This window comes from Schistocerca gregaria, chromosome 3, assembly GCF_023897955.1.
Source record: "Schistocerca gregaria isolate iqSchGreg1 chromosome 3, iqSchGreg1.2, whole genome shotgun sequence".
Lineage (NCBI taxonomy): Eukaryota > Metazoa > Arthropoda > Insecta > Orthoptera > Acrididae > Schistocerca > Schistocerca gregaria.
This window is the reverse complement of record NC_064922.1, coordinates 472,980,473-472,998,808: the sequence shown is the minus strand read 5'-3', so window position 1 is coordinate 472,998,808 and position 18,336 is coordinate 472,980,473. Positions and strand designations below refer to the sequence as shown.

Genomic DNA, 18,336 nt, shown 5'->3' with positions numbered 1-18,336 from the left:
CAAGCAGCTGCTATGGAACACAACTGTACGCTTTCTCGCAGCACTGCAACATAAAGAGTCGCACGGGGTGCCGACAACATCCCAAGGCACATTGTTGTGTGTTTTCTTGGAACTTGGTCTTCCATTGTAGATTCTGTTGTTACTCAAAGCTTTCATATTACGTCCTAGAAAGGTACCAAAGAACATGATGTTATACTCCTATTGATTATGTAATACTCTATCAGTAAGGATGACTGGGGTGTTCTGAACACCCCATGCAACTGTTTAAGGGTTAAATGATATTGCTAGTTGCTGATAAGGGTGGTAACAGTAACAAGCAACAGCTTACAATCTTCTGGCAGTAATGATTTTTATCTTCCTATAGTGCTCACTTGCATTCTGCTGTGGACTGTGGAAGTGATAGTACGCCAGGGTGAAGTTCACTAAAGCACCATGAGATTTGTCCAATCTGATCAATGTATATAGTCTCCTTTAATTATGCCTGTATTTATGTACATTAAAAGCATGGCATAACAATTTTCCCCATCATACATGGATTCAAACTTATGTTATTTTAAATGTTTGTACTTAGCATATTAGTATGAACAGTTTGTGCCAAAATCTATCAGGTTCAAATTCCGAAGAAATATTTGCTGGAAGCTCATCCAAGGTCACTTTTTGCGTTTCAGTTGGTTTAACACATGGTGCAAGATCTGGCAGTGTTGTTAAAGTAGGTGTAATTTCTCTCTCTGTATAATACAATGTTCTGTTTGGAGATAATACAAGTAAATGATCTAGCAGAGGCTCATTAATATCAGACTGCATCTGTATTCCTTTACATCCACAATTTAAGAAGTTGTAGCACCTCTCCCTAAGTTCCCATATAAGTTCAAGCATGACCAAAAAATCCTTAAACTTCATTGCGTCCAAAAGTTCTGCACCTAAATACTTGCTATTAATGTCTGAAAATAGGTCTCACCTGCAGCTTCTAGGCTCCACAATAATTGTATCCAGAGATTCTCTGTGAACATAATCCTATTTCGTGTAGGTTAGTAAAATGTGTTTAAAAGATTTTTCCATTTATTTCTTTAAGGTCAGCACTAGAACTTTTAAAGATTGAAAGTAAATATTCATTGTATTAAATTTGAGCAAAATCCACTTTAGAAACTGGCAGTTTAATAAATGGATCATGCAACAAGTTTAGGATCTCTTTGGACTTAATAATCTTTTCTCTTGCCCACTGCCCACTGTTTGACAACGGAAAAGTGAAAGCCAATGAGTCTGCACTGGATGTATTATTTATTGTACTTTAAACTGCATATATCTTTGAAACTGAGCTAGTTGACATAGCCATTTGCAACTTAATTAAAATTAAGTTGGAAATGGCTATGTCAGCTATCTCAGTTTTTAAATTAATTATGTACATCTCTTGCAAGTGTCTCACAACAGCGAAGAAATGCCTTGCAAACATCATTAGCACACAGTCGAATTGAATGACAAATACATTTTGTTGGTATGATTCCAGAAAGGGATTCTTGTAGTCGATTAGACACTGAATTGTGCTTCACTGCCATAGCATTTGCACCATCAGAGCCGAAACTAATTAAGTTTCCTAATGAAATATTACGTTGTACTAAGGCTTGAGTGAGTTTAACGTACAGGTTATCCACAGTTGCCCCAATTTCAGACACTGCCATTATTTCAGCCAAAATGAAGAGTTTTCTAAATATTTAGCCTTCCATTCTGTCGTAATAACACACAACAAAACAAGCAGAACTGATTGAAGCAATATTGGTATTTTAATATGTCAAAATGGAAAATTTTACTTCTTGAAGCTTGGAAATAAGATCATTTTTGTAAGAAGGCACAATAGCATTTCTTATGTTACAGCATTTTATGGTACCATAATTTTAGAACAAAATAACATACTTTTTAACATCGATGTAAAATGATCAGTTATATTAAAAGGGATATCATGAGCTGTTAAGAATATGGTAATTTAAGCTCGGATTCGGTAGTTTGTTTGTCATTTGTTGTTATGCCTTTAAACAAAAACACTGTAAAAGTTATACAAAATTTTTTAGTGCTTCACTCATTTTATTTATGTATTTTTTTTGACTGCTTCTGTTTCTTTAATGCAGTTAAAGTAGCTACTACAGAAACCTTATAGTGTTGGTATTTTGCCTTGGAGGAAGTATTAGGGTCCTCTACCCTCTATGAATGAAATACTAGTTGTTCCTCCCATGCAGTGCATGCAGTGCAGTCATCACTACTTGACATGGATACTTGTTTAATAAATTACACAAATTAACGCAAAATGTTAATGTTATGTGTTGCTTGACAAGTGTGCCAAGTACTACATTGGAGCACAAACAGTTGAGAATGATCATTAAACAACTCGCAGCATAGGTGCTGTTATTACCACATGTAATGAGAAATTGTACACTGCAGTAAGCACCTAGCTGACATCCATTGTTAGTTAAGTTTTTAGGTATTATGCCAAACTGTGAAGTACACACAGTGCTAAAAAGAACCAAAAATGCCCAAGGTCTCTATTAGGTGTGTGCGTGTGCGCGTGCGTGCGTGCGTGTGTAAGAAGAAATTCTTACTGTCAACTAAATAATCTTAACGTGAGTGTAGTTCATTTTTGGACATGAGCTTTGTAACTGCTAACTTAGTAATGTATGCAGAGTTGATTTGTTTCACAACAGTTACTCACTCAGAAGGTACAACTCCCAAAATTATCATATTTTCGGGTATGATGTTTCACTTGTGGTCGTAAATCTTATAGCATGTGAAATTATGGTGTGGGTATGATCTTTATCATACATGTAACAGCCCTACAGAAATGTGACAGTTAGCAATTGTATTGCCTTCAGCATTTGAGTTGCGAATGAATCTCAGTAGGAAGGTATGAAAATGCGAGCGAAACTGACGCATAAAAAAAAAAAAAAAAAAAAGTGTACAACAGAAGCAAAAAAGTTTTTCAGTAGATTTTGAACACACAAGCCATGCATTTTCCTCCATTTGGTAAAGTTCTTATGGATAAATGAGTTGAAAATTTTCTTCTGTTCTTATTTAAGGGATACTCAAAATTTACATTTTTAATAGGGCGTTTCTATAGAATTTCATTTATATGGTGGATGTTAAAGTATTAGGTGAACTACGTGGGTTTGTGGTTACTTCACAGTTGCTACTACTAGGCCTACCTAAATATGGGATAACAGGGTTGTGACTCGCCGATCTTTGAAAGTGCCGCCGCACAGTAACGCGCGTCCTCTACATGCAGCGCTGTCTGCCAGCCGTGCAGCAGCAGTGCCACCTAAGCGGCCAGCCAGCCAGTGGCCACTAGACTTGGACTCAGTTATGATTTGACGGTTAAAGTGTACACACGTCTTACTCTGTTTACTTGATCTGTGATTTTCATGTATTGCGTTGTCCTTGAAATATATTTGTTCAACTTGAAGTTGTAACAATTGGCGACGAGGTAGTGAATTTTTCTTTTTCATCGTTGACCCACATTGTTCCATGGCTACTTTAGAGAAACTATTGAAAGGTCTCATAGAACAGCAAATGCTTCTCAAAAATGCTATTTGTGATTTCGTCGCGGCATCAAATGCGGGGCGTCTCTCGTCGTTCTCTCTACCTCCTTTTCCTCCTTATGACGAGATGGCAGAAGACTGGTTTGATTACGAAAAACATCTTCGACAGCACTTCTTGGCATTTCATGTTGGGGACGACCAAACATGTAAGTCTCTGTTCGTTTCATGGATTTCACCTCAAATGTATCGGTTGTTGTCGCAATTGGCTCCTTTGAAAGATCCTGCGTCTTTGTCCTTTGCTGAAATGTGCTCACTTCTGTCCATCTATTTTCAAAGCATACGCATGTGGTAGCCTCTCGTGTTGCCTTTTATCATTGTCAAAAACAACCGAATCAATCCTATCACACTTGGGCTGCTGAACTTTGCGGCCTCAGTCGAAAATGTCAATTTTTTACTGAACTTCACAAAGAATCCTACCCTGATTCCATGGTACGGGATGCTATTACCCGTTCGGCGCCCGACAAAGAAGTTAGGCAACGTGCCCTTCAGTTGGCAAATCCAACTCTAGAAGAAGTCCTATCCATCGCTCAGTCTTTCGAAATTTCTTGCGCCGCCGGAGCGCAAATAGAGGCATGGGGCTACGTTGAGGAAGTACAACCTCTGTGTGGTGTTGATGAAGCGTGTGGCGTGTCCCCACCGGCCGATGTGTCCGTAGTATGCTCCCAAACGCAGCTTCGGCCTAACCGTAAACAAACCTCTAAGAAACTGCAGCAAAACCCACGGCAACTTCCTTCATGTCCGCGGTGTTTTACAAAACATTCATGAGAAGATTGTCAACAACGCTGGGCCGTCTGTCACAAATGCAAAAAAAAGGGTCATGTGTCATCCGTTTGCAAATCCGACCGCATATATGATGTTCATGAACTTCTTCCCTTTCAGGGAAGTTATTCCTCACTGCAAATACTTGGTTGGGATGTTCGCATGCAGGTGGATACTGGTTCTGCTACCACTATCATCAGTTCTCAGACGTATCTTCAGTTGCGTTCTCCAATCCTGACTCCTGTCACTAGAAAATTATGGACTTACAATAAACAGAAGATTTCTCTCTTGGGACAATTTGATGCTGAGGTATCTTGCAAAGCTGTAGTTCACACTGTTCCCATATTTGTGGTCGACCATAGTAACGCGGAGAATCTTTTTGGTTTTGATGCCTTTCGCGTTTTTAGGTTTTCCATAGATGACTCTGTCAATATTGTCTCTGATGCTATTCCTTATGCTCAATTGGATTCCTTGTCGACGACATTTTTGTCCCTTTATTCTCCTGGGTTAGGCCGTGCAAATGACTTTGAAGCTCATATTACACTCAAACCCACTGCTCGGCCTATGTTTCTTCAGGCTCGGTCCATCCCTGTGGCCCTTCGTGATCAGGTCAAACGAGAGCTGGATCGACTCACTGCTTCAGGGGTCTTCCTTTGTCACTTCCAGTGAGTGGTCCTCTCCTGTCGTTGTCGTTGCTAAGCCTAATGGTTATATTCGTGTCAGTGGCAATTTCAAAGCCACTGTAAATGCTCAATGCATTATCGACACTTACCCTATGCCTCGACCTGAAGAATTGTTCACTAAACTTGCTGGAGGCCAGTATTTTTCTAAACTTGACCTGTCAGAAGCTTATCATCAACTTCCTCTCGATGCTGCTTCATGGCAGTTTCTGGTCTGTAACACACCTTTTGGCCTCTATCAATACCAATGATTGCCATTCGGGGTTGCCAGTGCCCCTGCTCTCTTTCAGTGATTCTTGGAACAATTATTGCTCACTGTCCCTGGGTGTATAAATTACCAGGACGATGTTGTTGTCACTGGCTCCACCACTGACGAACATCTTCACAATCTCCGCACACTTTTTCATGTCTTACAGACTGCCGGTCTTTAGTGTAATCTTCAGAAATCGAAATTCTTTTCAGGCATCTGTCGCATACTCGTGGTTTCAACTCTCTCGGGATGGTATTCGTCCGCCGCAGCAAACTGTCGCTGTGATCGATGCTCTTCCTCACCCTACATCTGTTAAGGGACTGCAGGCCTTCTTGGGGAAAATAGCATACTATCACAAGTTTTTACCGTCTGCTGCTTCGGTGCATCGCGTGTTGCATAAAAACGTGCCTTTTCTCGTCATGCGATGCGGCTTTCCAGAAATTGAAGACTATGCTTGCTGAAATAGGCCTCGTGCCTGGCTACGTATTGACCTGGCCAACATCTTGTTCTTGCCACGGACGCCTCTCAATACGGGGTCGGTGCAGTCCTTGCGCACTGTTTTTCTGACGGTTCTGAACAACCCATACCTTATGCCTTCAAAACACTCACAGATGCCCAACAAAAGTTTTCTCAAATTGATAAAGAAGATTTGGCCATTATTTATGCTCTTCACAAGGTGTTTTTTCCTCTCTATGGATCCAAATTTCATCTTGTTACGGATCACAAACCACTTGTTTCCATGTTTCATCCATCAACGTTACTTCCCGACAAGGTTGCACCTTGCCTCCAGTGTTGGGCTCTTTACTTGTCTCATTTCAATTATGAGATTCGTTTCCGGCCAACTGCTCAACATGCGAATGCTGATGCACTGTCTCACCTTCCCATGGGTCCTGATCTGGCATTCGATAGGTACGAAATTTTGTGTTTCCACCTGGATGTTGCCGAGCAGCAGGTTGTGGATGGGTTCCCCATCACCGGGGACAGGCTGGCGGCTGCTAAGGGTTCTGATCCCACCCTCTCCCAGGTTTTACGCTGTATTCAGAAGGGTTGGCCAGATTGTCCATCCGCTAAGACTTCTGATCCGTTGCGGAACTACTACGCTTTGCGTTACCGCCTCATGGCTAGGGATGGTGTTATCCACCTTTCCACCGAAAATGCTACGCCGCGTGTTGCGGTACCTGCATCTTTGCATGCTTTGGTCTTGCACTTCCTTCACCAAGAGCAATGGGACGTCCCTCGCACAAAAATAAAAAAAATAAAAAATAAAAATTTGCAGGGGTGCAATGTGATTTCGAGTCCATATTAAACTGTTGGTCTCCTATGAATCGGGTTGTATAGTTAGACAAGAGAATCAGCACGCAGTTCGCAAACTAAGTTTACTCTGTAGCAGAAATGGAATCTCTCTTCCATGACCATTATACTATGAGTGTACCACATTATCTTCAAAGTTGGATGATTACTTATGTCTGGCAACAAATCTGTACATCATAAAATTTGTTTGGAATGAAATCAAACATAAATTTGAAACACTGTATTATGAGAAGGAAAATAGCTACTCACCAAATAGCGGAGATGCTGAGTTGCAGATAGGCTCAACAAAAAGACTTTCACAACTAAAGCTTTCAGCCATTGGCCTTTGTTATTGTGAAAGTCTATTTGTTGTGCCTATCTGTGACTCAACATCTCCGAAATATGGTGAGTAGCTATTTTCCTTCTGATTATATTGTTACATTCCATCCTGGATTTTCTATTGTTTGATATGAGGGTCGTTTGAAAAGTCCGTGCAAAGTCTTCAGAGATGGCATCACCGGTGTGTATCGAGGTCATGTTTAGTTAGCAGCATCTTTGGAAAGAACGCACACCAAGTTTCAGCCATATTGGTCTATTTCTTTGTATTTGGTATTTGTGTGAATCAAGAAGTAGATTTATTATCAAGAAATGGACGAAGAAGAATTTTGTTTGGTGATTAAACATTACTTTATGAAAGGCAAAATGCCTCAGTAGACTAAAGAGAAGCTTGATAAACTTTACAGTGACTTTGCACCATCGATTAGAACAGTTTATAGGTGGTTTCAAGATTTTTGGAGTGGCCATATGGGCACAAGTGATGCTAATGAATGCTCTGGATACCCTGTGGAGATTACGACTCCAGAAATCATTGATAAAATCCATGATATGGTGATGGCTGACAGAAGAGTTAAGGTGTGTGAGATTGCTAGTGCTGTGGGAATGCATACATAATATTTTGCATGAACATTTGTATATGAGAAAGCTGTCCACAAGATGGGTTCCGCAATTGCGCATGCTTGACCAAATATGAAATCGTGTGAAGTGTTGCAAGGATGGTTTTGCAGCTGTTCAGGAAGAATCCGCAGGACTTTGAGGATTGTTTTGTCACTGTGGATGAAGCATGGATACATTACTATATACCTGAGACCAAACAACAATTTAAACAATGGGTTACCAAGGGAAAATCTGCACCAAAAAAGGCGAAGACCATTCCTTCGGCTGGAAAGGTTGTGGCGACTGTCTTTTGGGATTCACAAAGGATAATCCTCATTTACTATCTGGAAAACAGTAAAACTATTACAGGTGCATATTATTCATCATTATTGGACCATTTGAAAACCTAGCTGCAAGAAAAACGCTCGCAATTGGACCGCAAAAAAGTCTTTTTCCATCACGACAATGCACCAGCACACACTTCAGCAGTTGTGGTCACAAAATTAATGGAGATAGGAGTTTCATGTCCCCCCTATTCTCCAGACTTGGCTCCCCCGGACTACTATTTGTTCCCCAATTTGAAGAAATGGCTGGTGGGACAAAGATTTTATTCAAACGAGGTGGTGATTGCAGCATCTAATGGCTATTTTGCTGACATGAAGAATTAATTTTATTCAGAAGGGATCAACAAATTAGAACAGCATTGGAAGAAGTCTAAAAGGAGACTGTCGAAAAATAAAAAAGGTTTAACCCAAACACATAAGTAGTTTTTATTTTTGCATGGACCTTTCAAACGCCCCTCATAAATACGAAACACTTTAGATATATTTGGTGGGATAAGAAAGGGGGCACTGTACATACTGGGTACATTCCTCTTCGCAGTACAGCCTTCATGTATTGCTTGTAATGCAAGTGGTAAAATAAGGACGTAGATTAGCCCACTTGTGTTACTGAAACTGGGAACAACAAACAATACGAAGTAACAGTAATCTGAATTTTAGCTTTGTTTGTTAACTTTAAATGCGAACATTTTTAGGTTAGGCTTTACCGTGACTGTTATTGACATTAAATGAAACAATAAGTTTACTGTTACCAGTCACTGTTTATTTGTTTCCACGACGCGTTTCAAAGGTTTAAACCTCCATCATCAGGTGGATATACATCAGTTAATATGGCATTTGTGTGTTTGTGTTGTGTTACGATTTCTTTGGAGGAAGTTGTGACACTGTCTCCAGTGGTCACAGGATCCTTTCACAGTCGTAACACATCACATGAACACTATCATATTGTATAAACAAATATGACGCCATATTTGTTTATACAATATGATAGTGTTCATGTGATGTGTTACGACTGTGAAAGGATCCTGTGACCACTGGAGACAGTGTCACAACTTCCTCCAAAGAAATCGTAACACAACACAAACACACAAATGCCATATTAACTGATGTATATCCACCTGATGATGGAGGTTTAAACCTTTGAAACGCGTCGTGGTAACAAATAAACAGTGACTGGTAACAGTAAACTTTTTGTTTGTTAACTTTTCATCTTCCACATCAGTGAATGTATATAGGCTTTTGATATTGGAGCCAGGTAGGTGTACATGAACTAACAGACTGAGAATTTATTTTTATTGAGTTCAAAAGTAATACTCTTTGGTTGCTTGAATTCACCTCATGTATCACAATTCAGTGTATAATCTGTTTAACCTAAATTCTTCCACGGAATCAGATTATTTCAGTGTCCTGCATTGCACCATTTTATATCAAATTATTCTTCTTATTCATACTTGATGCATGCATAAAAATAAAGTTTTCTTTTGTATGTTTTCCAGTATGGCACTTAAACATCTTTTTTCTTTGTTACAGGAATTAATGAAACTGATGGGCCTTAAATCCTGGATGCTTTGGACTGGTTGGCTGGTCAATGCTTTATTTGTAAATATGATCTCTGTTACTGGTATAGTCCTAGTGATGAAGCTTGGCGTGGGAAAGATGCCACCTTTGATAGAAAAAGCTGATGCTACTGTGTTATGGGTTTTTCTTATTGTGTTCTGCATCTCGTCAATCTTTTGTTTCTTTGCCATAAGTTCATTCTTTGAAAAAGGTAAGTACGATGTTGTGAGTTAATTAAATTGGACGTTTACTGTTCTATGTTGAATAGTTATTGATATAAGTTTGGGTTTGAAGTTCCTTATTACAACATCCTTGTATGATATGTTGCATCTCAAACTAATGTACAAACTCAAGATCACTGATGATAGCTCAAGATTGTACTCTTGTTTGATGCTACAAGAATACCCAGAATATTTTGTATAGGCACAAATTTTTTTCATGCATTTGCAGCATAAACAGCAATTACTCATTCTGTTTCCTATCGAAGTGTTTGTTTCACAATGATGTGTGGATGTGTTATGCAGTTTGTGCAATCAGGCAGCTGGATATCACCCATGATTACCTTCGATTTGGCATTTTTGAGCTGAAGTTTATTTGATGTTTGTGTAGTTGCTATACCCTGTCAGTCAGCACTATTGAACGTTTGCTCTCAAATACAGCTGTAATATGAAAGAAAATTAGAAATACAATTAGTTACAGGTCTTTTAGTGCCTCATACTTCCAGTATTGTGTGTTGGAACTTCAAATGTTCTTCTGTTAGGAAATGACAAAATGAAATTGGAGACAAATTAAATGTAAAGAACAGTGAATGACAATGAGGAAAAAGAAACTTTCGTGAAAAAGGCAAGCTAATGTGGAAATTTCAGATGGCATTGTGGAGCTAACAGTTGGATAACAATGACACCTGATAAAATAAAGAAGTTAAGCTAATTTGTATTTCTAATTTAGCCATACTTACTTATTTTCCATACTTTCCTTTTATTGTTCAGGTGCTCCAGGATAATTCCTTCCATAACACCATTTTAACTTACTGTTCTCTTGGTCATTTCATTCTTGGTGATAATAGTAATATGTTGAATTATTGTTGTAGTTTTTTTTAAGTCCATTCAGTCAGTTAACATGGAGATTACTTGCTGGAAGTTTGAAAGAGCTATGGAACTTGGTTGGGAAATAGTCAAACAAAGGCAAGATTTGAAAACTACAATCTCTAATTGCTCATCTAAGCAAGCATTGAATAATGACTCGAATGAAATACACTACTCCTGATTGCAAAATCCTATGGAAGGAGGTACGTGGCTGAGCATGAATACGAGCAGAGCCAGAGCAAATACTAGAAGTCCAGTACCTGGGCCTGACCTACATAGATGGCCCTCTTGGACCGCTGTCTGTCCTGAACTCTCCCATGGGTTTTGCTGCCCTGTCTTTGTACTGTGCTGCAGCCCACACTGACCCTTCCACGTTGGTACTTCCGGACACCAACCTGCAGGGCCTTGTGTATGACCATACGTGGTCACTGCCAATGCACAGCTGTGTCTTGCAGGGAGATCACGTGATAGACCTTGTGAGTCTACAACACCCTTCCTGTGGTGTCTCTTTTTGTACTCTTGAGTACTTTCTAAAAAACTGAATTGTTCTGGTTGCTGTTCTGTTGTCTTTCAGGCATGCATTTTTTAATATGCGACCCCCCCCCCTCCCCACTCCCTGTAGGGAAAAGTAAAGGCCTTTACAAATGTCTCCTTGTGTCTGTGTATGTGCGGATGGATATGTGTGTGTATGCGAGTGTATACCTGTCCTTTTTTCCCCCTAAGGTAAGTCTTTCCGCTCCCGGGATTGAATGACTGTTTACCCTCTCCCTTAAAACCCACATCCTTTCATCTTTCCCTCTCCTTCCTTCTTTCCTGAAGAAGCAACTGTTGGTTGCGAAAGCTTGAATTTTGTGTGTATGTTTGTGTTTGTGTGTCTATCAACCTGCCAGCACTTTCATTTGGTAAGTCACATCTTTTTTGTTTTTAGATATACCAAAGTATAAATACCATTTCAAAATTCTAAGGCTCTGACCTAGTGTCTTACACTATAATTTCCCATTATTTACCTTCGCATATTGATGTTTTGCATCATCTACTAGCAGTAGCTCTTTCTCTGGGGCAATATTTGTAAATAAATTTCTTGTTATGCCCACTTCTGATGGTAATGATAGTATTTTGTAGAGGTTATACATGTCGTTCTCTACTTTAACACATAATATAAGATGTTCCAGCAATGAAAGCATCAAGATCGCTTCTGGAACCACTTGTCTCTTATTAATTCTACAATTTGAGTGGGATTGATCAGATGCAGCTCTAGAGTAGCTTCCTGAGCATTGACAATCACTAATGATAACATATTACATTTCTGCCATTGCTCATTGAAAATGCCCTGTCTGTTGTACCAGCTGTTGGTTAACAGTGATCAAAATTACAACTTGCTGTAACAGTTTGTCAGTATTGTCCGTGCTCAGGCGTCTTTGTGATCTCCAGATGCAACTTTGTGTGTTTCCCAGTAAGCTTCTTCTTTTGATAACTTTCACATTTCTGGGTATTTTTTTCTTTATTGGAATTAAAATCAAGGGAAAATTACAACCATTACCAATGCGGTGTCCCCTCTGGAATTGCTTCTGCTACCACTTGTGGGCAGTCTACTGACACATTCTCCTCTGCAGTGTTTAGGACACTCGTTCCTCCCGGGGTCCTATTGTTAATTCTGAAACAATTTGGTTGTGCTCTTTTTGCTTCTGTCTGGCATTACCTGTTGCCTGTCCCTATTGCGATCCAATACTTAATGTGTTTCTGTCACTACATGCTCTCATCTTTCCACAAGTTTCTTGCTTTGTGCTTAAGAATCTCTCACAATGGCTCCTATTTTCTTTGAATGTAGTAAGTGGAACTCATCCTGTGACTCCATTTTCCTTTCCTTACTTGCCTTTTGCTCCGCATATGACATTTCTCTGAAAGAGCATTCTCTTTCTTCTACCTGCACAATCATATTAGTAAGAGTCGGAATACTAATACCTATCTGCAATGGGTGGAGCTCACCCTCTTACTCTGTCTTCATTCTGATCCATTCCCTGTGGACCCACAGGCTTCTGTTGGCATAGCAAATTATGACCTCATGTACTCTGAAAAAATTTCAACCCTGCAGCCAGTCAAATGGAATATCCACACCTTCCCCAATTATATAGAAATGATGGCTCACTCTCATTCCATTCAAGGGGTACAGTTCCCTCTGTCCCTGTGAATGTGTTGGCGATTCCCTGAATCTACACCCAACTAGGGTTATCTTCACACTACTATTGATGAGAAATCTCAGACAATTAGTAAATCTGTCCTGACAATCCAGTTGTATACTCATTTGTGCTTTCACACTTGACTGTTAATATCTTTCCAGGTAAGGTGTAAGGCAACTGCTTTCTTACACCTTTACATAGTTTTCCTGGCTTTTACTTCTCCTTTATGCATTTTGTACATGGCAAACACTTTCTGAGCAGTCTCTCATGTAATGACCATTTCGCGTGCATTTAAAACGTGTTAAGATCTTCTGACACACACATGGGCTTTTATGGCTTAGTGAATTATATTGTGAGTGCCTCACTACTCAAGTTTGGTCCTTTTCCCTGCCTATTCTTGATACAGCTGACCCCACCTACTTATTCTATTATCTGCACGACACTCTCGCACCATATGGCCGAGCTTCCCACACATGAAACACTTGGAGGCTTTCTTCTTCGCCCACGGCGCTGCACCACCACCTCGGGTGATTATCTTTTCTCAGGCTGAGGCTATTGCACTCTCCTGTGTCAGAGCTATTTCTATAGCCTCTGCTAATATTAGCTGCTCACCTCACACATCCACTATTGTCTATATCCTGTCATCATAAAACCCGGATAAACACTGCTCGGCTTAATTTCCAAATGAGAGCAAGCTGCCCTATAGCTCTGATTCTTGCATGGTACCTATGATAGCTTTCCTGAAATGGCGTTGCATGGTATTCACCCTTGACCCCCTCTGTGTTATACTTTCCCCACATTCTTGCCAACTTGTAAACATCTGACATGCGTAGAAGTCAAGTGTCTTTTTACTAGCACAGTTTTTTACTAATATGGCACTTAAATCTCCAGCTAATAACTTGCTATTTCAACTGATCTTAAAGTGATCTTTATTATTAACTATAAAAACTGTTCAGGCATAAATTTATTGAAAAGTCAATGTAAAACATGCGAGGTCTTAGAAAGGTGTGTGGTGGTCTACTTCCCATACTAGGTAGTATAAACAAGTGCATTTCAGTCGTCACCTCATTTCAGTTTGTAGCACTCATTAAGAAAATTGTCACAAATAACAATTATTAATATAGCTTTAACTTGTATAGTCATTGGCATACAAAAACATTTAAAGTGCTGATGAACTTGTCACATTGACACATTGTGGTGGCTTTGGTGTTGATGTAGCATTATTGGATCATGTGCCACTAAATGTAAGATTTTTACCCTAGGCATATTATATTTCAGTGAGTATTCTCCCCATAACAGCTCTGTTGTTCGGCGTATGCAGATGTGATGGATTTTGGCAGCAGAAGAATTCATTGTGTGTTCAGTGTCTATTGCACCTTCAAGGTTACCTACCTAGCAGCTGTGCTTAAGTTGTGCCCTTGGGCTGGACTGTCACCACCAATACTGACAAGCATGCACATTCAAAAATGAGTCTGCATGTGTATGTCCTCAGCATCAGCTGCATTACAAGATGATGATATTGTTACCCATTTTTATAGAAAGGTTTAAACATTTCAGGAAATACAACTCAAGACATACATTGATTGAAAAGGTCTATTTATTTATTTTCTGTCCATATAACAAAAAGTTTTTGGACATTTTCAGGAAAATTTAGCTTACATAACACACATACAGTAAAATATTTACATTATTTCATAACATCATATGGATCAGACACGTGTCTGTACACACTATTTTTCAGAAGGGCACTACAAGTAGATTCTTCTATAGTGTAACACAATTTAGCTTATATTTATAATAGTACAGTACACATAATACAGTGTATAATTACATTCTTTCATATCTCTGATAGATTGGAGACATTGTCTATACACACAGTTTTCCAAGGTAGCATTACAACTTAGTCGTCTATAGAGTAACTACACGTCCCTCTCAATAATTGCTTCAGTCTACTCTTTAGCATATTTAGATTTGCTTTCTTGAGTTCACAGGGTAGTGTATTGTAGAAAATTGCTCCCATTCTATGTGGGCTGTGGTCAGCTGCTTTTTCATTGGTCACAATTCTATGAAAATTTTCCCTTCCCCGTGTTTCATAGTTCTGTACATTAGTTTGTCATTTTAAATTCAGGATTTTGTTTCATAAACATGACTGTCTGCAGTATATACATGGAGTACACTGTAAGAATTTTATACTTCCTAAAGATATCTCTACAAGGCACTCTCTGCTTTACCTTGGCTACCATTCTTACTGCATTTTTTTGTGATCTAAAAAGTCTATCTATATGAACTGCTGATGCCCCACCCCATATCTCAGTACCATACTGAAGGTGTGGATGAATCAACCCAAAATATATTTGCCTGAAAGTATCATGATCCAAGAAGGCTGAGACCCGTTTCAGTAGATACACATTTCTACTGATTTTCTTGCAAATGTTATCCACATGTTCTTTCCATGATAAGTGTTCATCAAAAACGATGCCCAGAAATTTATGTGAATTTGCATATGCGAGACCCAATGGGGATGTAAATACAGTATCAGTTATGGTGGCATTATAACTTAGGATGAACTTCATTATTACCGTTTGTCCAAGAAGCTTGTTTGCTGTAAGGTATGCGGACAGAGTATTGAAACTGATCTCGGTATTGTTAGCTGCAGACTGCACATCACTGCCACAGCTGATGAAGGGTATGTCATAGGCATAGCCTACAACCATGAAATTTTGGGGTTCAAAAAAGTTATTTACATATACAAGGAACAGAAAAGGCCCTAGTATGCTTCCTTGAGGCACGCCACATTGAAGTGTCCTGAAGGTTGATTTGGTTGTGAGGAGCTGCTCATTATTTTTGTAAGTTAGTTTTACATACTGTTTCCTGTCTTTCAAACAAGAGGTAGGTACTTTTGAGGCTAGTCCTCTCAACCCGTACTCTTCTAGCTTACACAGAAGAATGGTATGATTCGCAATATCAAAGGCTTTACTCATATCTAGGAAAGTGCCTATTACCCTGTCACTTTTGTCCAGCTTATTTAACATTTCATGTATAAAAGGTGCTACTGCTGTTGTAGTAGATCTCCCTTTTCTAAATCCATGTTGTTGGTTGTTTAACAGATTGTGTTTGGTGGAATATGATTCAACTTGATTTAGTAGTACTCTCTCTAAAAATTTGCCTAATTCTGAGGTTAATGATATTGGCCTGTAGTTTTTAGTGTCAGTTTGTAATCCCTTTTTATGCACTGGTATAATTTTCAAAAGGTTAGGGAATACACCATTACTGAGGGAGGTATTTATCAAGTGAGTCAGGGGTTTCACTAATTCATTCCTGCATTCCTTTAGCAGTTTAGGTGAAATGTCATCCCATCCATAAGACATTTTTGGTTGAAGTGCTGATATGATTGTTAGGACGTCCCTCTCAGTAATACCGTGGATATAAAAGGACTGGCTAGATTTTCCAAGACTAAAATTTTATGGCTTTACATGAACTTTATTTGTACCAACTGTATTGAACTTTTGTATAAATTTCTCACACACTTCTTTTGGGTCATTTATTTCTTCACCATTTTCTTTTAATGTTATGTTCCTGTGTTTGCAGGAATTCGGTTTCCCACTTCCTTTATGCATTATTTTCCAGGCAGTTTTACTGATACAGCTAAAGTTCATTATTTCAGAGGTATATTTCTGTGCTTTTAGGTTAGTCAAGGACACTCTGTATGTTTTTTCTGAGCAGTTTATATTTTGTTGAGAAATATTGTAGTTTAGTATCTTTAAAAAGAATATAGCAATCTTTCATTTTCTCGCTCAGTTCAATAATTTCAGAAGGGAGATTCTCAGCTTTATGGTTTACAGCTTTATTTACTTTTTTAATTAAAGGACAGGTTTCATTTAAAGTGTTACTGAATAACTTAGAGAAATATTCTCCTTCTTCATTCACTTCAGTTGCATTGTACACTGGTTCCCTTTTTTTCATTCCCTAGTACCATCTTAAGTATAGAATAATTAAATTTTCTTTTTTATATAACTGTATCACTTTGTTACATCTATGTTCCCTACATCAATTTCCATAGTAAAGGCTCTGTGATCACAAATATAGTTTTCTAAGGTGTTTACATTTACTTTCTCTTTTCCTACATATGTGAGTACATGGCCAGTACATGTCTTCGTATTTGCAGTGGCTCGTGTAGGTTCTGAGTTCATTTGTTTAAAGTTATAACGCTGTAAACCATCCATATAGTACAAATAATGAACACTATTATTTAATGAGTTTATGTTGATGTCTCCAACAAGCAACAAGTGTTTTTTATAGACTGCTGTCCCCTCAAGCAAGTCCTCTAGGCAATTTAGAAACTCTTCTGTGTTACTTCCAGGTGACCTATACAGTACTGCCATAATAAGGCTGTTGTTTCCATACTTTAGGTTTACTGCTGCAACCTCAAATACCATTTCAGTACTCAGATCATCTATCCATTTCACTTTTTCACATTTTACATCATTTCTACTATAAATGCCTACCCCACCACTTTTGTGTGTCTTTCTGGAGTACAAGTTTATAAGTTCGTAATTTTTTAGTCTGTAACCATATGCTTCCTTTTCCTTGCATCCCAATTCACTCGCTAGGAAGAGGTGTGGCTTAGTTTCATTTAGGTAAACACTCACCTGCTCTGTTTTATTAGTTACATACTGGACATTCTGATATACAACAGTTAATTTATTATGCTTTCCTCTAAAAAACACATCACTGTTTACTTTGTGACTGAGAATTCTATTTAATTCATCTTTTTCTTTGATAATTTCCCATATTTTGTCACACAAGAATTTTTTGCCTTCAAAATTTAGGTGCATACCATGTCTTCTATGTAGGCTTCTGTTTAGTTTGCCTATATCTAATATTTTACAATTGCCAAAGTGAGTACACATTTGTTTAATTTTAATGTTTGTTTTTCGAATCAATTTATTTACACACGAATTGTACATGGGATCATACCTGTGAGGCAGTGTTGTAATAATGGTGTTTCATGATTTATTTTTTTTCTAGGAAGTCTTCCAGGCTAGCCAGGCAATTTCATTCTTCATTTCTTTTGATGTCATTGGCACCAGCTATACACACTAGATATTCATTCTCTTCTGTCTCATTTCCCTGCAGGTCGACATCAGTAACAGATTTCCTACTTGCACTTGGTTTCACTATTCTTATTGCTTGGATATCTTTGTGATTGTCCTGTAAAACACTCGCCAAATTCCTGCCGTGGCTGTCTGTTAATAAGAGAATGTTGAACCTTTTTTTTTTCGACAGTTTGCAGTTTGATGATCATATTTTTTACTTTTTTTCCTCCACTGCATAGTTTATGAAATTCGTTTTCACCACATTTCACACTTTCACATTTATCACTATTGGTTTCTGGTAAGAGCTGAGGCACAGGTAGTGCAAGTCTAACTTTTTTGCGAGAGTTTTCACTTTTTTTGCTGCGAAGATTACTTTTTGTAACTTTTCCATAGACACACTCGAAATAACCTCATATTTCGATCCAGTCACTTTACTACAGTTTTTGGAATAAAGGATATTAAAATTGTTTTCGCACTCAAGACATGGTTTGCTCACTGTAGGTGACATTTTTTCGCCTTGGACTTTACATTTGCCCTTCACTTGTTTCTATTCCACCGACTTAAAGTTGCTAACTTTCTGCAGTACA

The 18,336-nt window shown here is 38.6% G+C and overlaps 1 protein-coding gene across 1 annotated transcript in view; it reads left to right on the top strand.

Moving 5' to 3' along the window:
- LOC126354493 (phospholipid-transporting ATPase ABCA1-like) overlaps positions 1–18,336 on the top strand; it is a 419,374-nt gene that overhangs the window by 120,680 nt on the left and 280,358 nt on the right. The window contains exon 6 of the mRNA XM_050004220.1: positions 9,365–9,602. Coding sequence (XP_049860177.1) covers positions 9,365–9,602 — 238 coding nt within the window. The remainder of the gene's footprint in view (positions 1–9,364; positions 9,603–18,336) is intronic.